At 36.2% G+C, this 27,294-nt stretch overlaps 1 protein-coding gene across 1 annotated transcript in view; it reads right to left on the bottom strand.

Moving 5' to 3' along the window:
* The window catches only part of LAMA2 (laminin subunit alpha 2), a 630,974-nt gene that overhangs the window by 44,983 nt on the left and 558,697 nt on the right, over positions 1-27,294 (bottom strand). Inside the window, exons 45-51 of the mRNA XM_030809663.1 lie at positions 25,885-26,039; positions 18,636-18,779; positions 17,504-17,637; positions 15,299-15,458; positions 11,486-11,610; positions 7,379-7,541; positions 6,561-6,705 (exon numbers count right to left, since the gene is read on the bottom strand). Of these exons, the coding sequence (XP_030665523.1) occupies positions 6,561-6,705; positions 7,379-7,541; positions 11,486-11,610; positions 15,299-15,458; positions 17,504-17,637; positions 18,636-18,779; positions 25,885-26,039 (1,026 nt within the window). The remainder of the gene's footprint in view (positions 1-6,560; positions 6,706-7,378; positions 7,542-11,485; positions 11,611-15,298; positions 15,459-17,503; positions 17,638-18,635; positions 18,780-25,884; positions 26,040-27,294) is intronic.

Here is a 27,294-nt window from a genome sequence, read left to right as displayed (position 1 = left end):
TTCAATAAAATCAAACACAATTGCCTTATTAAAAAAGGACCAAAATACACATACCAATGGACACCTCAAACCAGACTTTTGTAAAAACAAACAAGAAAAATACCTAAAAGAATAATTGTCCTATTAAATATAGTTAGCAAGTAAAGATTTTAAAATTGAATTACTTTCACATACCTATTTTATTATTTTTAGATACATAACTAGTTTCATACACATATATCTCCTTGACTGGACTGGGGGCTAAAAGAAAATAGACATATAAAACTGTTTTCAAGACTTTTTCCTACACATTCCTTTTTATCTAGATTGGCAAAGATATTTTCATATGGGGCTGTTGACTGGAAGATGAAAATAGCCTCTTTCTACAGACTTGGTGGGTATTTTAATGATGTCTGAAAATGAGATTCTGCCTCTCTATCACAGGCAAGCCAGTGACTGGAGGTGGTTTTTCTCCTTATCCATGAATGAATATATGCATATTTAGAAATCATTCTAAGAAAAAATGATTAAAGAGCAGCAACACAATTGAATTGAAATTCATTGGCCCAAAAGGTAACTGGCAGAGACAGGATGGCATATTTTTACTGACTTAAAGGAAGTGCTTTACTCTATCCTTCATCAGTGATAGCGATGAAGTGGGTTCTACCAGGAAATGCTAGTAAATGCTAATGCTTGCTTTTATTTCCTGCCCTATTTCTTTTCTTTACAGAATAGAAAAGTAGGCTATTGACACAAAATTTCACAGTTGATGAGTTCAGATGTGATTTATAAGTAGGTAGGGAAATAAGGATTTTATTAAATAATAGACACAGAGTAGGGACTTAACAAATATTTTATAATCAATGCTGAGTTTTTATAAGCTAAGTGTTTTTACTTTGGCTATTATTCTTTTGTTCTGGTTCTTGATCCACTGAAAATCTAATTGAGTGTTCTCAACTTCGCATCCTAATCGATGCATTTAGGGGATAGGGCATACTTCCGTCAGGGACTGTGGTTCTGTAACCGACTCAAGCAAGATGGGGAACACTCCTGAAGGACTGTACTTGAATTTCAAGAAGACAGTGCTCTTGCCAACTAGTTGAGAATAATTCATATAAAACAAATAATCTGGTCACTGAAAAGGAGCAATGATCCACATTGCTGGAGCCTTATTTCAATTCCTCTCCCACTACTCTGTGAACTCTGGTCTTGCTAAAGTCCTCAGGGACCTGCCTATACCCAAACTCGGAGTTCTTTTAAACTTTATCTGAATCCATGTTTGTACAATATTCAATGCTGTTAGCATTTCCTTCCTTATAGGAAATTTCTTCTGGCTTCCATAATGTCAAGCTCTCTGGCTTCTTTTACCTTTCATTCTCAATCTCCTACCCCGGGGTCTATTTTTGAACCCTTCTAAAATGTTGATGTTTTATAATATCCCTTGCTTTGCCCACATCTCAGGTTTTAGCCATCTGGGCAAACTCAGGTTTATATCTACTTACAATGTATTGATGACTTAAATGTATGTATGCTTGGACCTGATTTTTGCCTAAAAGTCCACATTCAACAGGTGAGACACCATCATCTATATTTTCCTTGCATACTTTAAGCTAAACATTCCAAATCAAAATAATTATCATCTAACTCCCAAATCTGTATTACTTAACTTACTTTTTTGTTGTTGGTCTTACGAACCCCCACCCAATCTACTAAACTAGAGAGTCATCCTGACTTTCTCCTCACCACATCTAATCAATCAACAGCTTCACTAATTTCTTCTCCTAAATACCTCTAATATCTGTCCTATTTTTAAAACAGTTTTACTGAGGAATAATTAACATGCTATAATTTAAACCATGTTTGTAACATGCAATTGTATACACCTGCGGAACCACCACCACACTCAATGAACATAGCCATCACCCCAGAAGTTTCTTTATGCTCATTTGTAATCCCTACTTTTTGCCTTTTCATACATATACCATTCACAAGTAGCATCCATCTGCTTTCTGTGACTGTAGTTTACATTTTCTATGTAATTTTATACAAATGTACTCTTTTTTTGTCTGCCAAAATTTGCCTTTTTGTCTGCCTATTTGGATATTCATCCATTTTGTACCTATATTTATACTTTCTTATTTTTTATTGCTGAGTAGTATTCCATTGTATGAGTATACCACAATTTATGTATATCTATTTAGCTGTCCATGGATATTTGAGTTGTTTTCAGTTTTTGAGTAACACAGATAAAAGTAATGTGAGCATTTTGGTACAAGTCTTTGTATAAAAATATGCTGTCATGTGTCTTGGGTGAATAATTAGGTGTGAAATGACTGGTTTGTATGGTAGATGTATATTTAGTCTTTTAAGAAATGGCCAACCTCTTCCAATGTCATGCCACTTTATATCCTCAGCAGCAGTGTATGAGTTCCAGTGTCTCCACCTTCTGCCAGCACTGAGTATGGTCAGTCTTTTTAATTTTAGTCATTCTAATAGCTGTGTAGCCGTATCACATGGTGGATTTATTCTGCATTTCTTTGATGTCAATTCCCACTGCATCTCTTACTTCAAGCATAATTTACCTCCTGCCTAGACTATTATTGAACCCAATTGTTCACTTTGTCTTCAGTTTGGTCTTCTGACAATATATCTTCCACACTGACACCTCGACTAATATACTTAAATTGAAATTACCCTGTCACATCTCTACTTAAAATCAAGTTCATCAAGATGAACTGCAAACTCCTCAACACAGTTTAAACAGCTTCCTGTGCTCTGGCCCTTGCCAACATGCCCAGCGTTATCTTCTATCACCCTTTTGAAATTTAAACTCCAGTAATTCAAACTGATTACAACATCTGCCCGAATAATCCATGTTTTCATACATCTTTATCTTTTCATATGATGATGCTTTTTGGCCTGGATCACCCTGCAACTGCTTCCACCCCTCCTACCCCCCCAACCATAAAAGGACTTAGGGCTCAGTTAGTGCCTTATTTCTCTCCCTCCATATATCTCCCTTGGTGTTTACTGTACCCTAAACAGATACAGTAATTTGCTACTTGTGCAGCAGGTAAGTTACTCAAGGGTAGGAACCGTATGCATCTTCACTGATCCAGCACAGCATCTGATGCATAGTTGGTATTTAATAAATGTGTCCTGTAAGAGCTAATCTTATCAAAGCAGGTAGTAAGGTTATTTTGCCAAGCCTTTCTTCTTTTCCTTCTAAATGTAGATTTTACTGCTTTAAGTGTGATCTTTGGATATTGCTACTGCAGGTCAATGACCATATGCTTGTAATCTATTGAGATTGCATTTTTCAACTTTATGTAAGAAGTTTGCATTTTTCTTTTGTGAATTATTTGTTTATAACATTTGCTTTTTCCGTTGTGGCTTCAATGCTTTTCTTTTTGTAAGGAAAAATTAATACATATTAACTGACCTGCTATAGTAATAAAATACTTTAAAAGTATCAGAGAAAATATATTGGATATATGAGAATACATGTGGAAAAACAGAACAGCTATAGTTTTATTATAATAAAAAATTTCACCTGTTTAATTTGAGAAATTTGTGGTGAGACACCAGAGATAATAGAGAATGGGTAACAACCATGGGCAGAAGGTAGAAGTTCCCAGTCTAATTTAAGAATCAAAATTCTGAACAACTAAACCTCATAGGGCTTAATTTCTTTTTAATGGTGATAACATACATTAGAGAAGTAAGGAGAACGGCTCATGTCATTAATACCCAAAATAAAAGTGAGAATGACTGCTTGGTGCATTTGACAGGAGTATTCAGAAAGGCAAAAAGCAATGTGAGTCTAGAGTCAATTTGAAAGCCAAGGAGAAGACTTAAAAATGAGAAAGTATCAGCCAACCGTGTCAAAGGGATTGAACTAGAAACCAGAAATGTAACAGAAGATACTGAGTAGTCTGAGATAAAGGAAAATTCTTTCTGATTTCTGGACCACAGAGTAGTAACAGTAACAGTGAGTAGCTCTGGTAAAATCTGGAAAAATTAGACCTACTGGGGGAAGAACTTTCTGAATTGATGGAATGTTGTAGTTACGGTAAACCTAAAACACATTTTTAACTACTTTCAAATTTATATGATTCTGTAACTTGACCTTTGACTAACATTGATTCAGAGCACAGATCTTTTGTTTATTTGTTTTAATGGATAGAATAAAAGTTGAGATAGCGGACTAATTATGGAAGTTAGCGTTTCCAAGGTGACCATTTATAAAAATTGTTCTCCTAAGTTGTTGAATCATTTTATCCCTGTTTGTTACACTATACATCTACCAAGCATATTATTATCTTTAGAGTTTATAGCATTAGCCAATTCAGCTTAGTATTCTGAATGTCTTTATTTTTATTATTTTAAAATTTTAGATTCACGTGGTGCATATGAAGGTTTGTTTCATGGATATATTGCATAAGAGTGAAGTTTGGGCTTCTAGTGGACCCATCGCCCACACAGTGAACACTGCACCCAATAGGCGATTTTTAAACCTTCACCCCTTTTCCTCCCTCCTCCCTTTTGGAGTCCCCAGTGTCTATTGTTTCCATCTTCATGTCTTCGTGTATCCATTGTTTAGCTTCTCGCCTTGTAAGTGAGAACATGTGGTATTGGATTTTCTATTTCTGGGTTATGTCACCTAGGATAATGACCTCCAGCTCCATTCCTGTTGCTGCAAAAGACATGATTTCCTTCTTTTTTATGGCTGCATAGTATTCCGTGGTGTATATATACCACATTTTCTTTTCTCAGTCATCTGTTGATGGACATTTAGGTTGTCTTTTTTTCTTTTATAATGCATATCCATCTTCTCCTTCTTTCTTCAAATCTGTTATTCTACTACTATAGAAGAGAAGTTGGTGGGGAGATACTAGGCTCACCAGACTCCGTAGCATCCTAAATTGTTACACATCTCCAAACTGCTGCTAAAGAAACTTTACTAAAGCACAAGTCTTATGATATCACACCCTTTCTTAAAACTCTTAGAGTTCTCCGTATCCCTATGGCTTTCAGGATAAAGTTGAAACTCACTCACTTAGCTCATATGTCCCCTTATGCACTGGTTTTGTTATCTCTTGGCCCCTACTGATAATTTCCTGCCAACATTCATTCATGTAGGCTATGGATTCACTTGTAGTTACTAAAGCATTCCCCAAAGTGTGTTCAGCGGAATGGAAGGATTTCTCTGATTAAAGAAATTTGGGAAATGTTGGGTTAAACAGCTAAACATTCTTCTTACTGAACAACTAACTACACAGAGCTTCTGACACGCAAATGTGCATTGTGCCTCTCTCACACAGGAACAATGTATGCAGCAGCACTCCAAAATAAAGAATTGCAAAGCCAGTTTTTGTCCCATATGAGAGGTTTCTCTAGAGTTTCCTGTTGGAAATGCAGCTGGAAAAGGATGTGTTATGCTCTCTGATGACTCCAGGCTTTTACACAACTTTCACTACTCTGAAATGTCCATACATGCTTTTCATCCAGCTAACTCCTCATCCAGCTTGTGCCTCAGGGGCACTCCAGTGGAAACTGACCCTTCTGTTTGACTCAAGTGTCTCTCTTCTGAGATTGCTCGCTGGCTACATACATCTCTATCACAGCAATTAGCTCTCTACCCTCTAACCATGAGACTTGTCTATCTCCCCAGTTTGATGCAAGTTCCTTGAAGGCAAGAACTTAGAACTTCATTTAGTTCTTACATGGTACTTAGAAGGTGCTTGGCAGATATGTATTAAGTGCAGAAATGAAAGACGGTACAAATTTAAATTTAAATTTTCATGAAATGTCACATTGGCATTGGCAACATTAAGTCTATTTATATTAGCAGAAGTAACAAAGTCTCATTTGCAGATATTGGGAATGCCATACTACACAGAATTAGTGCAATTATATACTTAAAAAGCAATAGCACTACACTCGGAACTAATAGACTTGGATTTCTGTCTTGGTTGTGAGATCTTTTATATATATGTCTGTGACCACATAAAAGTTTGAGTGTATATTTTACTTTTTCTAACACTGGAACAAAATACCTGCTTATGTGATCAGATAAAACAATCTTTGTGAAAGTGTTTTAAAATGTCCCCGAATCATAAACATGTCATGTTACTATTGATCAATTATTTACTTGCAGGCATACAAATGTCTGGCAATTTAAATGAGCAAATAACTGATAACTATGCCCTACCACCCCTACAGATTCCACTGTGGGCCACTTTAAAGGAAACATCTTGACAAAATAGGGAGAAAAGAAAAGCACCCAACATTTTTCAAACATATTACAGGATATAATTTTGCAAGTTGTAAGACAGTTTTATGCTTTCAAATTAAGCTCTCAGTTTCAAAAGAAAATGATAGAGAAGCATTTGGCTCTTCAATCAGTCATGTCTAACCCAAATCACCTATAATCTAAGCCAAAAAAATGACTGTATAAATTTTTCACTGAACTCGTGAGTAGCTAAAATTATAGACGGAGTCTTCCTCTTGATCAGGTACATGTGCACTTTGGATTTCATGATTAAGGCCCATATTGCATTATTACGGTAAAAACTCACCTTGTTTTTGAATTCTTGACAGAGTGAATGATTTCCATTTCCCATCATTATGGTTTTGATTGCTGACAACGGAAGCCATTCCTGAGCCCAGATCATAACTGACTTTTATGTGCCCATCAGTGAGCTCCACACTCATAAAATCTCTCTATTAATAGAGTAAACATATACCAGTGATTAGATACACAGAGAAATATATGAGTGTTCGCTTTTCTTGTGTGGTTTATATTAGGGTTTCGTGGCTAAATTGCTGAATATGTCACTCTGTTGCAGAAATCCATTTTGAAAATAGAATTGGTGTTACTATTTTCTGAATTTTTGTGGCTGTGATATTATGATGCACATGGTCACAACCAAATTTCTAAGACATACTCTTTTATTACAGTAGTAAAATGTGAGTTCATTTGAAAACATATTAAGTGAACCAAAAGGTATGTTCCCTGAAAGAATTCATTAAGAAATACTGACCAGAAAAAAATGAGGCCAAAGAATATTTAGAATCACCTTTTCAACTTAGGTCTCTGAAAGAAGATTAAGGAAGCATTTTGCTGCTGTATGGCTCCATGCTGGGAAAAATTATTACCGGATGTATTGCTTAAAGGATTATGTGGGGAGTCGTATTGAAAATAAATAGTAATTAAATTGTATCTGCGATTAAAGTTATTATTTAAAATATATAAGCACTATCTGTATCACCCATTCTTGGCCGCCAGACAACCATCCCAGGCTTTTTAGAAAATAACTGATAATTTTACCAATAACTGATAAAAGAAGCCAACACATTTTAGTCACGGAAACTCTGCTATGCATATGATCTTTACCAGGTCTCGTGTGGCAAGATACATCAGAAGAGCACTTGAAGAAAATGTTCTGAACTTGAACATGACGGTGGAGATGTTGGGGTACCAGCGAATGGGGCGGCTGACCAATGCATAACCTTCTCCATCAAATTGAATAGTCCCCTCACTATCTTCCACCTGAGGACTGAGAAGAGAGACATTTCACATGAATCAGATCATATCTATTTGGTCTGTCATTATTCAATGCATCACTGAATAGCAATGAGACTATAGGCTGTTGTAGGGCAGGAAATACCCTAAGTACATCTTCGTTCCTTCCACTTATCTCCATCTCTACTGCCACCGTGCTAGAATAAGTAAAAACCATCTCTCACCTTTCATGAGGTGTGCAATAACTAAGTCATTAGTTTTTTTAAGTGCTTTATGTTTTGCAGAAGTACTTGGTAGTAGATAGTTATATTGATGCTTAAGCGTGACTTAGTGGTATTTGGGCAAAGGGGCGGGGTTTCTGGATGGGCTGAGAATACATTATTACATTTCTTATATATAGGATCCTACTCTGAATATTTGCCTTCCAACAAATTTTTCTGGAACAAATTAGATTCAGACAATTAAGGAGGCCTGTATTTATTTGTATGTTTTTTTTCTGTCTCCTTCACTAGAATGTAAATTTCATGAGACCATCTAAGAGACTATGGGCTAGGTCCTATGTCAGGCACAAACTCAAAACATCTAGTACATACAGTACAGTACTTGGATCCTAGAATCCAGTTGATGTTTGTAGGATGAAAAAGATTTTAGTATAGCAAATTGCCTCACAGAGAATATATGTTTAATCAATATTGGATGCATAATTAATGAATATCTAAGATAAGTCTTGTGAATACATTTAAAATATTTTTCCCAAACATTAGACTATTTTTATGTATCTCTCTGTCTACCTACCTATCTGTCTGATGTTATTGCGATTGTGGAGATATCTGCGGGAAAGAGTTGTGGGTTGGGAGTGGTTAAACACAGAGGTGTAGATCCCCCCAGTTCATTTAATTCATTAGCAAACACTAGGAGAAACAAGGTAAGTCTGGCTTTGAATTGGTGACTATGGGATGAGAAAAAATAGGAGTCCTTCCAGGTATACTCTATAATATTTCAACATAGAATAGAATGGAGTTATCCTATTCATTCTGAATACATTTACTAAAAAAGCCCCTACTCTTTCATAATTAATAAATGCTAGGCTTCTTAACTTGCCTTTTGTTTCTCTTTTGAACCTTGATGTCTGGTAAAGTTAGTATAGATTAATTATGCTATTTTTGAGCAGCTATGTTCTAGGTGAATATTGGGGCTTAGTCTATTAAAATATCATCATTTCAATGCTCAGCTAACTACATTTTACTTGTAGCAGCTTTTTTTCCCCCTTACTTTAATCTTAATGTGAATTTTAGAAGCATGAGAAAAATAAGATACACTTTTAAAAATATCTTTGACAGATTACTCTTTCTAAAGCATAACAACAATTTTATCTCTTCTACTGACTATTGAATAAATGCAAATTTCTAAAACTGACATTCTAAGGTCTTTATGACATGTTCTTAGTCTACCTCTTTTAGCCTCATTTTTACATCTTCTCCATAAAATCACTCCTGCTCTTTAGTAGGAATGATTGCTCTTTATGTTCAAATTTTATAAGTGTTTTCCTGAAAACAACAAATAAACAAACAAACACACACCAGGAGTTCTATAAAAATTATTCTTACAAATAACAGGGCTTATGGGAAAATAGGGTTGGGGCCGACTGCTAAAAACTTACACAACTGTGTAATTAGAGAACTCACAAAACAATAACAATCCTGATCAAAGTATTAGCACAGCTCAAAAAGATACACTAAAACATTAAAAAATACAGGATTATTTCAGTATACATATCACTTTACCTTAAAAGGAAAATGTGAAGATAGTTTGATGACAAGGGGTATAAGAAAGGGTTGACACTGCCAAGTGTTAGCGATGGGGCAAAAATGCACAAAGATGGAAAAGACGTGGGCCACGAACATTTCCGAGATAGAGTGCTTGGCTAAATCAAGCTGAAGGCAGGCATATGGGTGAATGGGCACTGTGTACAGGCTGTGTTGTGGCACAGTACCTTGAGGTTGGTGTCTTCAGCTATGTTGGTTTACTTTGGATTCAGCTACCGTTACGGGGTAGGAAAAAAAACATGATTATGCTGGGAAGAACTGTGTATGAACCTATGTGGCCACTGCATCTTACCGAATCATTCTCCCATTTGCCAATCTTGTATGAGTGAATTCATACTTGTTCTTTTCTAAAAACACTCTGGCTTCCCACTCTTCCTCCCTTTGCTCTTACTGGTTTCAGGAATTAGAATGTTCTTCACATTTCATCTGCTATCTCCTCTTTTCGGACTCTTACCGCAGGTCAAGACCCATTTCAAATGTCACCTCCTCTGTGAAGCAGATCATGATGCCCTTAATCTGATGTGGGTAATTGTAGTATACTCCAAATGTGCCTTTTTAAAGGGATTTTTATTATGCCTGATATTTGAACTATTTTAGTATCTGTTTTTTCTTCCCTTCCTGGTGATGTCTCTTCATGGCCAGGACTAGGCTGTATTCATTCTAGTATCGGGAAGTTGTAAACGTGAATCTCTGCAACCTACAAAACACCCTATGTATATACAGGAATACTCTTATAAATTAGCATAACACTTTATATGTTGAAGCGCAAAATCTTTGCAGAACTTATACTTAGTGATCTTACAGTTTCACATGACATGCATTGCTGAATGGACATTTAAATGCCTTAGATGTTCTGTTGATAACAGGCTTTTGAAAATCCTACTTAGAAGTTTACCAGAGAAATGCTTAGGGAAAAGTTGGTGTTTGTGAGTAGCAGAATATTAATGTGGGCTTCATTGTCTTTCATGTATTGAAAGAATTTTACAGACAACCTTCCATGTTAGATTTTGTTGAAGATTATTGACAAAACCATTTTAAACAATGAATGGGTCAGGCTTTCAAATTATCCTCAATTTCATGTTGACAAGTCCATGATGTCAAAAACAAACAAAGAGTTGGAAGTTAAGACTTTTAGAGGGATAATATTTTGGGGCTACTTTCTTCTATGAAACTCTAGAGATGTACAGAAAGAAATGTGAAGTGTACTCTGCTAGGATTTGGGTCCTAGAAACGTATGTATATCCTTTAAATGGAAAATAACACAAACTCCTTAGCACTTCATGGCTTTTGAGTTGCTGTTATGACATGTTAAGTTTGCAGGTATTTAAAGTATGTTTTATAGTTTTAATTTAATAAAATTGCTTTAGGCTTGGGTGATCAGTGGGCTCTAAGATTTTTATGCTGAGAAATCCTCTACTTCTAGCTAAATATTTTATATCCTCTATTCATTTTTATATAAAAATGTTTATTCTCTACACATGCTTAGTATGATAGGATGCTAAATATTTTCAAATTCTTATTCATTCTACCCTCTATCTTAGAATTGAGGTCATGTATTAGGAACTTTCCTCCTGGACTATCTCGGCCCCTTGTTCTCCTTCTCTCTTGAAGCAGAATCATTAAATCCCATAGGTTTCCAGTTGAAGCACTTGTAGGATCCTATGTGTCAATTAAAAAAAAATCCTGTAAGAGATAAAACCTGGGCTGGGGTTCTAATTTTGTTATAAACATAAATAGAGTGAATTCATGCTCAGCAAGACCTGAAACTTAATCAGTTTGGGGAAGGCTCTCTTTAGGAAAAAAAATTATAACAATGAGGTACTCACAGACACAAAAAACCCCCTCGACATGAAGGAACATTGGAGTGGAAACTTAACTGATTATAGTCAAAATCTCTTAACTTTGCAAATTTTATAAAAACATATGACTATGCAAATGTACTGCTACTGTACCTCCCAGGGCCTTGAAAAATGCCTGCGCAAATGCAGGCAGGGACTTGAAGATTCATTAGTTTTGTGGTAATTCCACCTCTGAGCATAATCATTTCAAACCTGCTCCACATCATCCACACGATAATAGAATATTATGCAATAAAATCGAAGCTTTTATTATGCACAGGACAGACCCTGGGAGAGTTCTCATCTCAACTAACCTGACAGTGCATCCTTTGCAGTCACCTTCTTTTTCTCGGAAATTCCACAAACCTATAGGTTTGTTGTCAAAGTATGTTTCTCCCATGCAGCCGGTGAATGTAATCACACGTACAGCATCAGCCTTCTGCAGAAAGAAATACCGTATTTGCTAGAATTTGGAATTTCACAAGTAATCTTGGTTTATCCATGAGAGCTATTATCAGCAGAAGCTAAAGTTATCATTATCCATTCTTTCTGATATTTTGGCATATGTACATATTCATCTTTTCATCATATTATATCTACATCCTTAGAGCTACTCTAGGATGAGCCAACAGGGGAAAAGCTCAACTATTTAATCCACGAATGCTGATTACTTTTTGCTATACCAGTTTTCGTCATCAGTAAATAAACACTTCCTAGCTTCTTACTTCAGGTGAGCTGCTGACCTTCTCCACAATTCTATTCTTTTGTCTGTAATGTGGAATTTTTGTGAGAATAAAGTTAGATAATTTATTTATGGCACCAATCTCAGTGCCTGACATACAGAAGGTGTTCAACAAATGCTAGTGCTCCTACATAATTTTCTTTGGGCAAATTTGGGCCGTGCATACACAAAGCTTTTTCCCCTGAGATCAGAAGAAAGGGGACATGCTGATGACATAAAAGAGATTTTTAAAAAGCACTTGTACAAATCACTCTACGGTAGTGCTGCTCTAAATTTTTAAATTTCTGTTCACAGCCAAGAAGATTTCGAGTTCAAGGGAATAAAGAAAAAAGTAAGCAACTTTGTAGGAAATGAGACCATGTTGGTGTCGTTTGCTTGTATACACAGCACAGGGCCTGGAGTCAAAGAGAGAATCGATAAATAATCTGATCAAATTCAATCCTGCTGTCATTTTCACAGGAAATGTCTTAGGTTTGATACACAATCATGAAGAAAGAGAATGACCTGGTCCCTCTTAGAGAAGTTTGTTGTAAATTGAAACAACTGTTTTGGCATTGACATATTACAAATGTTTTGGTAAATGACAGATCACATATATGATGGTGCTTCCATAAAATTATAATACTGTATTTTTACTGTATCTTGTTTATGTTTTGATACACAAATACTTACCATTGAGTTACAATTGCCTACAGCATTCAGTGGAGGAACATGCTGTACAGGCTGTAGCCTTGGAGCAGTAGGCTATACCATAGAGCCTAGGTGTGTAGTAGGCTGTACCATCTAGATTTGTGCAAGTACTGTACACTCTATGATGTTTGCACATTGAGGAAATTGTCTAATTCCATCTTTCTCAGAATGCATTCCTGTCATTGAGTGACACATGACTGTACTATATTCTGGTGTCTATAACTTTAAAAACTCTGTGCCAAAGTGAACTCATATATACTCAGATTATCTGGGAAAAACAGTGCATTGACTCATTTGGTTTTTAGAACACACATAAGAAAACAGTTACTGAATAGTTAAAATTTTAAATAGTAAAATCAGTTACTGAATAATTAAAAGCATAGACTGTATAGTACTTGCACAAATCTAGATGGTATAGCCTGCTACACACCTAGGCTCAATGGTATAGCCTACTGCTATGGTTTTAGGTTAAACCCATCAAAATGCACATTTCCCACTGCTGTGACCACGTGTTGCACAGCCGCATAGAAAGATTGTTGATCGGAGCCCCTGACTTGCACATTGGAGTCGTCCTTGCAATGCTCTGTCATCAGCCTGAACCTCTTAATTTTCTAGAGATCGATTATCCTACTTGTGAATTCTGCTTGCTTTTTGCTTCTTCTCGCATCCTGAAAAGCTATATTTGAGAGATTTTCCTGCTAATTTGAATTCTCATCAGCAAGTTCATTTAGTTGTTTTCAGCTTTTGGTTCATATTCTGGTGTGGCAGGAGCCTTGAAATTCTTGGCCAAAATGATTTCTTAAGGATTTCTATAGATTTCATTTGTTCATGTTTTCTTTCTTTTTCTGAGACTGACAGAATGCTGCTTTTGTGCCAATTACATTTGCATAATAATAATTAAGGTACAATTTAAGGTGTGACTACCACATCTCAGCTATTTGCCATATATTTTATACACAGTCTCACTATTCATTGTGGAAGTGAAGCAAGATGTTGAGAGTGAAGACCACTGTGCCTATTAACCTATGTTCAAATCCCAGCTCTGCTAATTACTGTGTGACCATGGTCAAGACATTTAATGTCTCTCTTCTTCAGATTCCTTAACTATAGGATGAGGAGAACACTAGTATCTACCTTGCTATAGTGTGAATGTTTGTGTCCCTCCCAAAATTCATATGTTAAAATCCTGCCCACCAAAGTGATGGTATTAGGAGGCAGGGCATTTGAGAGGTGTGTTTTAGATGGTAAGGGGCAAGGCCTTCATGAATGGAATTAGTGCCCTTATAAAATAGGTCCAAAGGAGCTTGTTCACTCTTTTTACTATGTGAGAACAGCAAGAAGACTCCTTCTATGAAAAACTGGCCCTCACTAAACACCAAATCTGCCAGTACCCTGATCTCAGACTTCTTAGATTCAAGAATTGTGAGAAATAAATGTTTGTTTATTTATAAACTACCCAGTTTCATGGTATTTTTCTCATAGCAGCCTTAATGGACTAAGACATACATTTTGGGGTTGTTGTAAAAATTAAACAAGTTAATTCATGTAAATTACCGAGAACATTACTTAGCATATAGGAAGAGTTATAAGAATATTAAAAAATGTATTATTGTATCCTACAATATGCAAGCAAAGTAGATATTTTTATCATTCTTTTCTAGTTGAGATAACCAAAGCCCAAAGGGTTAAGTGACTTGTCTAAGGTCATATTTTAGTAAGTGGAAGAGGAGGAAATCCAACCTGGATTTGATTTCAAAATTCATGGCTTTTGTACTACTGTGTGCTATCCCTATATTTATCTATCTGTGAAGGAGAGAAAGTTGATAATATGACTATATATTACTATGTACCATATACATTTATATGAAGTTCTAAGAAATGAGGATAACTTCAGCTTGTGGTTTTGGAATAAATTCTCATACTTTAGAGTCACATCTCGTACTCAAAGCAAATAAAATAACCTCATTCTATATGAAGGTTGAGTCCTCATAAATTTGGGGTCACCCTGGCTTTTCACATTTTCTGACTAATCTCATCTCAGGGTGATTCTGACAAGCCCAGGATTATCCATTATATTTGGTCGTGCTCCTGCATCTCACCCATAGTGGTTTCCCAACACCTAATTCCATTTAATCAACACAAGCTTCTTTAAAAGGCAGGCATTCTGCAATTTGAAATGCGCAAGGACTGTCATGAAGCAATTATGAATATTAAGTGCATCACCCTATAAGAATAAAAGCAACTGGAAAACTTTAAAAACCAGATCATGTTTTGAAAGCTTATAGCTCCTGTGATATTTCCCAAAGTATTTATAAATCTTTTAATTAGACATGAGTATGAACTTTATAGCACTTCATATCTATAAATCATAAATCGATTCAGAAGATGAGGTATACTTAAAAAACACTTTGCTCTTGAGGCAACTAAAACAAGAATATACAAAAAACTGATGCCACAGATAAAGACAAAACAACAGCTGTTTAAATAAATACACATAGGCTTAAAAATTTTGTGTTTCCAGGTTGAATCTTCAAGAAGAAAGTTCGTACTCAAAATAAATTCATGTTTTCATAAATTCAAGTTAAGTAAAACGTGATCAAGTTTTACAGAGCTTTATCATACCTTCTCCTGAAGTAATTATGTCAGGAGATGTCAACGAAGACGAAACAGAACAGGAGGAGGATGAACACATTACCTTTAATTTCCCAGTCAGGCCACCAACAAACAGCATTGCATTTGCATCCACATCTAGAATAGTGTACCCTGGAGGAGACATCGAATGATATGTGCTGGGCACAATGCTGGCTTTGGGTCCATCCAGGGCTCTCACAGAAATAGTTCCATTTCTCCCAGTTCTTCAAGGGTACGTGTTGAAGTGAAGGGGAGGAACATACAGAAAATGAAATATGCATCACATTTCTGGTAATTCCAGATTTAAAAGATATAAAATGCAGAGACTTGTTTTTAAGAATTTAAGAGAAAACTGGCTGTTTAGTTTCTGACATTCCAAATTCATTAGATCTCAAATCAATAATCAGAGTCTGATCTTGGCTCAACATTTACGTCAGTTTCAACCAGAACCAGTGAGCACCATATCTTGATTCTGTGTGTGTTCACTGACATGAAATGACACAGCAGCAGTTAACTGATGGAATTGCTATTGGTTAAGTGGAAAGCCTTTTTCCAATGGCTTACATAATAATTTACTATTTACCAACACATACAATTTATGCAAGTTTATATTACTTTATTCAGCATTTTGTCTAATTTAATTCAGCAAGTGGACCCCAAATGAGCTACCCTTCCATCTCATAAGCTGCATGATTTCTTCTAAAATTCTTTATAATATCTTGGATCCCAGTTTGTTGACGTAGTCTTCCTAGAATGGTATATCTTTTATTGTTTGGCACAGCATCTTAATGCATATAGTACAATATCCACCCTTCAGATTTCAGTGTACAAATTGCATAGAAGTTCACTTTTAAATTCAATTAACAGAATTTTGAAAGCTATTATCATTTTATTTCATTTTCTTTTCTAAGTGATTGATTTCCATGAGCTGTTAAATATGAAAATCTGGTCTCTCTTTTGAGACAAGCAGTCATAACAAAACTTCGATGTCATATTTCTCTCCCTGCTGTCTCATTTTGGTAATCTTTTTTTCTTTGAGGATGCAGTGTTAAGTGAAATACATGGTAACAAAAGAATGAATTTATCAAATAAGGTTCACCTTCTTTAACAGAATGTATCTTTTCTGAAAGAAGAACTGTACTTTATGAGTATAAATGTCCTTAAACCCGGTTAAGTACTTAATTCCCTCAACACCACCAAACACGCAAGCACTCTGTCACTCTTTCTCACACATGCACACACACTTTTGCTGAAGAACTTGCTTAAAAAGAACTAAAAATATTGCTTCTCATTTTGTTTATAACTTTTTTTTTTAAGAGATGAAGTCTTGCTATGCTGCCCAGGCTGGACTGCAGTGGTTATTCACAGGCATGATCATCATGGACCACAGCCTTGAATTCCTGGGCTGAAGTGATCCTCCTGCCTCAGCCTCCCAAGTAGCTGGGACTACAGCACATGCCATTGCACGTGGCTCTTTCTTTTAAACTTTTTATTATGGAAAAAATTAAGTATCTACAAACAGCATGAAACTCTATGTCTCACCCAGAGTCAACAGTTACCAGTTCTTTAAGTCTTCTCTATCTCTGATCAGCTTCATGTCTAGCCCTAGGCCCTTAACCATACCTTTCAACTGTTAGCTGCTTTGGGTTTAACAGGGAGTTGAGAATTGGGAAAACAAGAAGAGAAAATGGGAGGGAAGTGCTGAAGACGGGGATAGTTCTATAAGTAATCTATATGGTACTAGATGTTGATAATTGCATTAAAGCTCCAAAGATAGAATAACTGAATCAGTTCTCAGTTACTTCCCATTTTAAGTAGGCTGGATCTGGTATGTTACATAAGAATTTCAGTGTTTTGAAACTACATTTTTCTATGGTGGCTATGTAGACTAAAGGAGGAGCTGTGTACAACAAAGACAGGCAATAATTGTGCTCTTATGCTTTGGCTTGTATTGCCTAAGAATAAGTGGCAGTACTTTCTTCAGGCGAAATAGGAAGCCTGAAAGAGCGACACCCCCAAATTCCTACCAGATACAAGATGAAGGGGTCAGAGATGGAGTTGTTCCTCTGGTCAATACCTGGAAGGTTTGTCGGTTCCTAAGAAGTATGACAAACATACCCACTCCCAGACATGTATAAAATTCATACACATGTGTCTACATGCATACACAGTTACCTTATTGAAATAGAAATAGGAGTTTTCTTATAAACTGGGAAACTACTTCAAAATTCTATCATTTAATTATCTTAATCTTTATTAAGTTGGTTACCTTGATGCTACAATACGGTACCAATATGAGTCATCAATAGTCAAATCTGGGTACTCTACACGTCCAACTCCAGATCCAACATCCCAGAGGAAGCTGACTTTGCCTTTACGCATTTCTATAGCCAGAAAGTCAATCTAGTTCAGAGAAATACAAAAACAAGAGATATCAGATATAAAGCACCTTTAAAGAGGAGACCAGCGGAGTGTTTTTCAATAAGTGCCATTTGCAGACATGTGAAATAATTAGGAGCTTCATGATAATACTTGTCAAATAATATTATTTATTATTATACATTATTAGAATAATATTTTATTTTTATATCCTTAAAGCAAAAAAAAGTCCATAATGCTCAAGCATGTTTGTTAATTTTACCAATTCTAATTAAGTCTAATTTTGAGACCAAAGCCTTTCTCATTTTGATACTTGTGGTAAAGATAAAAACAAATATTTAAATTTGGAATCCATTATTATTTTCACCAAGGACACTGACATTTTTGAGGGGGCAGCTATGATTTTATTTCCCAAATTGATTCAGAATTCCTTACCCAAATGGCAAATATTGACTTATGCCATGAATGATTTGTTAAGAAGTCATATTCATTTTGGAAGATCCCCACGCATGCAAAGTCAAATAGTTCAAATGGAAGAAATCAGAACTTTATGGGTGGGCTTTTGTAGATATAATCTGTGTTATTTCAGTTCAGGTCATAAATTCAACACAAGTTAGAAAAGTTCTCATTGGTAAAAAAAATAGTACACACTTTGCTATTTTCATTTCATTAACAGAAGAGTTTATTGAACAGTAAATAAGATTAATAAGAAGTAAATAAAATAGCTTTATTCTCATTAGCAGTCTTAAATCGCTGGATCTGAAAGTATAATTTAACAGAAATGATGATATACTGACAAATGAAAGTAAATGCGACTAAACACTGTAGTTTTCTTCCTTTCATTTGACTTCTAACTTAATTTGACACTTCAGAATTTTGTAAGGTAAGATGTTGAGGTTTTCAAATCTGAAAGCCTAAGTTAGACCATTTGGGGACCATGTTATTGGATTCTATACATTTTCGGATTAACCTCTAGCTATACACATACAGCAGCCTAATGAAAAGTTGAATATTAGACTTACAAATTTGGCACTTCCAAGATAAAAGAGGAGGTTATCAGCAACAGCTGTCTTTACGTTGACAACAATATTATTGTAACTTCCTTTCTTGATTTCTGGCTTGTATGTTCGAATGCAGTCACCTCCTGAAGACACAGATACTTTGATCTTTAAGAAAACAAGGTACAAAGAACCAAGAGTAAATCTCTCAGAAAGTTTGAAGTAGCTTCCATACAACCACAAAGCCATTATCGTTTCTTCTTTGAAGTTATTTTCTATCATCAAATACTATCATTAAACACCCATATGCAGACACCATTATACTCATTAATGAGGGCACAGAAGAGCAGTTTTCCACTATAATTTTGACAATGAGCTGTTCACAGTTCCATGTCTTGTTAGCTACTATTTTTTGAAGCATGCAACTAACAAACTTCTAATGTCATACCTTTCTCCGTTATGAATATGGGAACATTTTAGGCAGGTGATTTTACATGCAGCTAATGAGAATGATCTTCATTAAGGTTGTTTAATGAAATTTTACAATTGAAATTTCAGCGGTTTTGGTATCACTTAAACTAAGAATTATTTTTCTTTTAGTTTTCAAGAGGAAATTACCAACTCTCCTATACTCTTACAGTTGAAAGAGGACAAATGGATTTTGTTCTAGATGTTCAAACAATAAGAAGAATATTAATCATTCCACTCAGAACATACATTTCAGAATAAATTATACCTTTTCATGAAGTTGTCAGGAAATGAAATGGAAATAATTTCCAATGGCTATCACTACTAATGTATTTAACAGCTCCCTTTTCTTTTGAATAATACCTTAAAAATTACTATAAATTGCTAAAAAAGGTATGCCTATATGAATAGAGTAACACTGTTCATACCAATTTTTACTTACATTTAGAGATCCTTCCTTCAATCATAAATAACACTAGTTGATTATTTGATCTAATTTCTGTAGGGTCAGATGGAAAATCACTATCAAAGGGTTACTTTCAGGATAGCAAAATAGCTGCTTGGACTCAGAGAGAATCTGTAACTTTGCTCATTGATAGCGCTCAAGAAGGAGGCAGAGAGAGGGGAAGATGTAAAACCTCTCTTTGTCATTTGTTCAAATGCCCTCTTGGCCTTCACTAGCAGTGAATTTCCATTTTTTCATTTCTTCTAGCATTTTGTGCTACTCGTGTAATTTGCACATTTGGAAGAAAACCAACTAGCATCATCATTACCCCCATGGAAGGGCCGTGCAGACTCCCAACAAGATAGCCTAGAAACCAAAACAGCCTCCATATGATCATGACACCAGGAGGTGTCTCCAAGAGCCTCATTTGTGTTTGAGTATGGACAGAACTGTGGCCCTTCTCCAAGGGTCATGAAAGTATACTGCAAGGGTTGGGTGCCAAATTGGTTGGATTCAAAAGAGAAGGCTAAAGAGGGATTTTTGCAATAGGTAAATTCATATAGATTTGAGACCTTCTGGGGATACAGAAGATCTGTTACGTCTCCCACAGACCTGCATAAGTCATTTGTTTGTTTATTGTTGTTGCCTCACCTGATCTGCTAATCAAATTGTATCTCCATAGAGAGGAAACTGTGTTCTGGAGAGAAACAGGGGCTGTTTCCTTCACCACCCAGATGAGGGTGACTCCTGGAGGCCTGAGTGTGGTGGCCTGGGGCTGGACATTCCAGGAAGCCTACTGCTTAAACCACTTTCTTATTCTTGCCTTCCCCAAAAAGGTGGGGCCAGCCTGCCAACTGCTGGGTGCAAGACTCTGGGCCACCTATGGTCCTCAGAGTGTTTGTTCTGTGTCCTAGGGAAACAGTCTTCTGGATAGGGTGGTTTTCAGTTGGGAAGTTAGCTCCTGCTTCACAAATCATGGAATTTCCCTTCTACATACAGTGTTGAGAGTAGGTGAGTGAAAATGAATTGCAAAACAATGGAGGTAGGAAATGTACAATTTTTACTTGGATGTTATTATGGCAAAGCAGATGAGCAATGGGAGTTGGCAAAGGGTGTTCTGTGATAGAACGGCAGCTATACCAAGGGTCATCTGAGAGATTAGAGATAAAAAGAGAGAAGCAAGAGAAAGACGGCACAGTAGAGGGCAGGTGGGAAAAATATGGTCTTCAGATATTTTTAATGTTCAGGAAAGGGTGTCATATATAGTGATTTTTTAGCAATTTGCTGAAAGTGAACCAAAATCATTATCAGAGAAGACCTTGGCATTGAGAAAATTTAATATCTGAGGCAGGCTATAAGTACCATTGACATCATAAGAGGATCAAAGCGAACAAGAAATCAAGATCTGACTGGAATTCATGAGTAGAACTGAGTAGCGTAGTGCGTTATCCCGGGCAGACAATCATATCCAATTCCGAATGGGGCTGAATTAGTAGTCAAAGTGACTGTATGTAGTTTACTTCATTTTTATTTCATAAACGCTTTATAGCTTGGACCTATGGCTGTATTATGTCTAGTTTAATTCCTAATAAATCAGTTTTGTTTAAAAAACACAATTGAGGCTGGGTGCAATGGCTCACATCTGTAATCCCAGCACTCTGGGAGGCTGAGATGGGTGGATCACGAGGTCAGGAGATCGAGACTATCCTGGCCAACAAGGTGAAACCCTGTCTCTACTAAAAATACAAAAATTAGCTGGCCATGGTGGTGGCACATGCCTGTAGTCCCAGCTACTCAGGAGGCTGAGGCAGGAGAATTGCTTGAACCTGAGAGGCAGAGGTTGCAGTGAGCCGAGATTGTGCCACTGTACTCCAGCCTGGGTGACAGAGTGAGACTCCATGTCAAAACAAAACAAAACAAAACAAAACAAAACAATTGAATAATATCCCTCAGTTATTATTTAGAGAAGAGATGACAATATAAATGTAATGTGTGATCATTTGGTCACACAACGAATTTCAGTCCTTGCTTAGGTAAGCCCGGTAAAAAAAACGGGATTCCATGATTAGTGTGTTGAAAAGGGGGTTGCCAAAGTGTAACAGACAGAGCCGGGTACGGTGGCTCACACCTGTAATCCCAGCACTTTGGGAGGCCGAGGTGGGCAGATCATGAGGTCAAGAGATCGAGACAATCCTGGCCAACATGGTGAAGTCCTGTATCAACTAAAAATACAAAAACAATTAGCTGGGCGTGGTGACATGTGCCTGTAGTCCCAGCTACTCAGGAGGGTGAGGCAGGAGAATTGCTTGAACCTGGGAGGTGGAGGCTGTAGTGAGCCGAGATTGCTCCACTGCACTCCAGCCTGGCCACAGAGTGAGATTCCATCTCAAAAAAAAAAAAAAAAAAAAAAAAAAGTGTAGCAGACAGAGCAGCAGCACTAAAATCTAACTGCTCTGAGAACTCCAAGTCTAAGAGAGAAGCCATTTTAAAACTGAGTATCTAATGTCACTAGAGGTTACAACCAATCTATTGTATAGAATACATGTCTAACAAATATGATTCTTGGAGCAAAATGATGTTGTTATACCCAATATGCCAGCAATTAATCCTATAGAGTAACTGCTATGGTTTGAATGTGTCCAACAAAATTCATGTGTTTGAAATTTAATCCTCAGTGCAACAGTGTTGGGAGGGGGGCCTTTTGGGAAGTTTTTCGGTCATGAGGGCTCTGTCCTCATGAATGAATTGATGCCACTATTAAAAAGGCTTACAGGGGTGAGAGCTCTCTCTCTCTTGCTCTTCTGCCATGTGAGGACACATTGTTCCTCCTCTCCTGAGGATTCAAAGTGCCATCTTGGAAGCAGAAAAACAGGTCCCTAACCTGCCAGCACCTTAATTTTGGACTTCCCAGTCTCCAGAACTGTGAGAATAAATTTATTTTCTTTATAAATTACCCAGTCTGTAATATTCTGTCACAGCAGCATGAAGTGGACTAGACAGTAACCTATTGCCCAGCTCTCACACATTCATATAGAAAATACTCTTGGATTATCTGCTTTCTGTTTTCTGGTTTTGAATATACTCTCAGAAACTGAAACATTCACTTAGCCCAAACTGTCGACAGCCAGTACATAACTAGTAGTCTTTTCCTTTTGAATATTTTGTGTTTTGATTTTCAATTATAGGTATTTCATTTAACCAACTTAAAACCGGTAAATCTAAATACTGTATCTCTAGAAGAAATCAGGTAAATCAAAATACTATATCTCTAGAAGAAATCAGGTAAATCAAAATACTATATCTCTAGAAGAAATCTTTAGGATATATCCCTCTTGTAAAAGGAAAGAAATTTATGAAATTCAAACATCCTTTTAGAATGTTTGGCTCTATCAATTATTGTTATTTCGAATGCAGATCCTTAGTAAGACATCTAAAGAAAAATCACTAAGCATTAAGTATCTTTAAGGCATTTCAATAATACAACATTATTTACCAGTTAATCATCATGAACTCAAACATTATTGAGTATCCCATTATTATATCTATTGGATTTTCACTGTATTTTTCATCCAGTAAGTAGGTCATTCATTTAAAGGAGTATCAGCCACTCAATTTCAGAATCAACAAACCCAGAGAAAGCTACTTTAAAATAAATGTCTTTAATGTTTTGGTCATGTCAAGTATGTGTTAAGGTCATATCCAGATATCTACATTTACAAATCAGAAAATGTAATATTCATTTAGCACAAAACTCATTTGGAAAAAAATTGGCTAGTTGCATATTTCTAACGTCTTACAAAAAATAAGGCATTGTGTTGTAATTCCATTTCCAAAAGTGATTGGGAATTTCTTTGAAATGCATGGACAATGATTACTTTTTCTTACATTACTTTTATACCTTTCTTTTTTTCTTTTCTTTTTTTTTTTTTTTTGGGGACAAGGTTTCTATTTGCCACCCAGGCTGGAGTGCCATGGTGCGAACATGGCTCACTGCAGCCTCATCCTCCGGAGAAAGTGATCCTCCCACCTCATCCCCCCAAGTAGCTGGGACTATAGGCATGCACCACCACGCCCAGGTAATTTTTCAATTTTTCGTAGAGACGTGGTTTTGTGACATTGCCCAGGCTGGTCTCAAACTCCTGAGTTCATGAAATCTGCCCACCTTGGCCTCCCAAAGTGTTGGGATGACAGGTGTGAGCCACCATGCCCGGCCTATACCTTTCTTTTATTTTGTACTTTAAGACAGGTTTTATATGCTTACATGTCTGAATTTCACCGTTTTGTGAGGAGGGGAAAAGCACTGAGAAATCTTTACAATGAAGAAATAATAAAAATGTCTAGATTTCTCCACTTGATGACTAAGTCAGAAAATGTGGCTAAATGTGAGATTCACAAAATAATATTTACTCTTATTGCTTCTTCCAAGTTAACATTGCAAAATATAGGAGTGGTACATCACGTTCTTCTTTTCTCTTGCCACAGCTATAGTTGGGTCCTTCATTCTTCTTTCTTTCATCTACCCCACAAACTGCTTCTGGATTTATATTTAAAAAGCACGGCTCTGATTATACTGTGTTCCATGCTCAAAGCTTTCAGCTTATCCTATCCAGTGAGGCTTATCCCAAGTACAAGTGTTGTTAAACGAAATTGCTTAACTGATTATTGAAGGCCTGACAAGACCTGGCCTCTGTTGGTCTTTCTGGTTATGTGTTTCCTTTATCAATTACTCTGGGCAAACTGGACTTCTTTTTCCTAAATGGACCCTAAAACTTCCTTCTCCCACTGCCTTGGTTTAAGTCATTCTCTCTTCTCAGAATACTCTCCCTGTCTCCTGACTCCACCCCCAACTCCCCAGCACTATCCCACCTCAATGCCTGGCTCAAATCCTTCCCTTCAGGAAATCTTCAGGCCCTACTAGAGGTGATTGTTCCTTCTAGAACTTTTATGTCACTTCTCACGGCTTCTATAATGTGGCATAACATTCTGCATTATGTGACAAGGTACATGTACATATTTTATTTTCCTTACTATTTTATAAACTTTGTGAGTGAAAGAACTCCTTTATTTGTCTTTGTGTACCTTACAGAAAGTAACACTGAACATAGCAGAGGCTTTTTCCATGTTGGCTAAATCTTAGATAAAACTTCAAACCTTGAAGTAACATCTGGTTTCTTTTAATCTTGTGCTTTACATACATAATGATCACCTGTCACCGATACTGACTGGCTTTCATATTCTAGCTGAATATATGTTTTCTCAGATCTTTTCACTGATTTATTACTCTGATCTTTTGTAACATCATCTTCACTAATCTTTTTGTTGTTTTCTAAGTTTTTTTTCAGTCAGTCGTGAATTCCTTTTCAATGTTCCCCTTGAACTTATTGTCTTGGCGTTGTTTAGAAGTGTTAGATGTGAATAAGGAGGAAAAAGAATATACTGTTACTGGAGCATCATATTCTTAAATACTACTAAAAATATAAATTGATGGACTAAGAAGGGCTTTTCTGATCATCCTAGCTCCAAAGTTGTTCAAAAAACAGAATTTTTGACATGGAAAACTGAGGTATCTAACAAGGTTTGAGTTCAAGCCTGAAGATAAGAAAACTGCCCTTCCTTTCTTTCTTTCTACCACCCCTCCCTTCGCCTCCCCTCCCCTTAGCTCCCCTCACCTCTCCTCCCCTTCCCTTCCTTCCTTCCTTTGACTAAAGTTTCACGTTGGCACTTAACAACTCTGCCCTGGCTCGTTAGCATGCTACCTTCTAGAAAGCTCTGTCTCTATCCTAGTAAACTTCTAATTGGGTAAATAAAGAGCAAAATTTTGAGACAAATCAGCTATTTCCTATCTACTCCAAAACAAAAAATAAATGTAAAAAGTATAACCAAAGCCATTTTTATTGTTGTTTATACCAGACAAAAGAATATATATATAAAATGTTTGTTTCTCTTTGCTCTTATTCCGTATATTGTTCCTTCATTCCTGCCATAACCCCATTAGTTGGCATTTTTTTTGGTTTGTTTTTAGCAAGAGGAAGATACTCTCATCCATGGCTTTTTAGTATACAATAATAAGGTTTTCTTTTTGCTATTTGTATTATTCTATGCAAATAGTAATAGAATATACCAGAATTCCCAGTTTTAAAACAATAAGTGGTGATTATTCTCATGAAATGTCTTTTGAAATTTACAAACAAAACAAAACTAACCTCTTCCCCACTCCAACCCCTCCTACCCCAAATCTCTTCAAGTTAAAGGAAAAGAACCTAAGATAATTCAACGGGGAATCCTGGGGAAAGACATTCCCTCTAGGAATAATCCAACAATTACAATCAGTTACTGATACTGACGATAAAAAGAACTTACAGAATTGGCTTGTTTCCGCGCTTGGTTTATCAATTCCTTTATCTCAGAGATGTTTTTCTTTAGGTTATCCTCAAGTTCCTTGATGGGTTTGAGTTTATCTATTAGCCGGTCAGCTTCCTGTTCTAAATTTTTGACAGTGGCATCTGCATCGGCAACTGCATAGAACAAAATTAGTGTGCACGTATATGCGTGCACACACAGAATTAGAATAGCAGTATGCATAACCAAACAATTTCATCTTATTAACGTGACAAATCATGGCCATAACAGCTAAAGCGAAATGTGTGATGGCAAATGTGAATATTTTAGTTGAGACTCAAGCAGGCCAGGGGAGCAGATATTAGGACAGAGGGCCACCACTTTTTCTTTGTGATTAAGGTAAAAATTAGCATTGAAGGTAGAGAATATGAAGAACTTAATTCAATGCTTAATTTCTAACTTCAGCCAAAAAGTTAACCTTTACAGAATAGAACTTTAGTCACAGAAGCAAGGAAATGAAAGCATCTTTAAAATGTCACCTAGTCTGTCCAAGCCAGAACTGTATTTAAATCAGGGTTTTTACACAAAATTGGTTTTCTTTCTTTTTCTCATCGTCTTTTTTTGCACATCTTAAAGAGAGAAGCTATCAAAATGTCTTTTGAAGAAATTTTGATGTTGAAAAACCCTTAGACTAAAGGCCTATATTTAATTAAATCTTTCATGGTGCAGTTCAATTTCATTTTGAAGAATAGTTGATTATCCTATGTTATATATTAGGTTGACCCATATTAAACAGCTGTTTTTGTAGGTTAAAAAAAATAAAGGGTTACATGTTGGCAATTTCAAAGTTTCAACCCTAAAATAGTTGAAGATCATCACTGATCCATAGACTTTCAGTATGTGCTTTTCAAGGGAGGGCCTATGCCACGTGGTAAACCACTTATTCTATTGCTGGGATGCTGGCAGTCTCATCCACACTATGTCATTCATTATCTGATTAAGTGTGTATTGTTCAACTTTCTGTCATTGTGACTCTGATGAAAAAGCTAAACTGCTTAAGGTTCAAGGCCACATGCCGTGTTAGACTCTGAATGATCTGCTCTGCAGCTGACATACAACCACTGAGAACTAACCCTCAGGAACGAATCACATGTGCTCAAAGGGAAGTAAATTATTATTTTTTTTAAATTAGGTTTTGAAGTAGGTATTTTGAACTCATAAATATGACTTATGCTGTTAGCGGCATTTAAAAAGAACATAGGTCTATTATTAAATTTAACTAATAGATTTGCTATATCAAGAACTGAGTGCAGTATTTTCTTCCTGAAATGCATGTTATCTGGATAGAAATGTTTGTTATAGCATCATGCAGATAGCGTAAACACAGTGATCCCTTTATTTTGTATACTTTTAATAAACCGTTTGTTCATT

Source organism: Nomascus leucogenys, chromosome 3 (assembly GCF_006542625.1).
Source record: "Nomascus leucogenys isolate Asia chromosome 3, Asia_NLE_v1, whole genome shotgun sequence".
Taxonomy (NCBI): Eukaryota; Metazoa; Chordata; class Mammalia; order Primates; family Hylobatidae; genus Nomascus; species Nomascus leucogenys.
The sequence above is the reverse complement of the archived record's forward strand: the minus strand, read 5'-3'. Positions and strand labels throughout refer to the sequence as shown.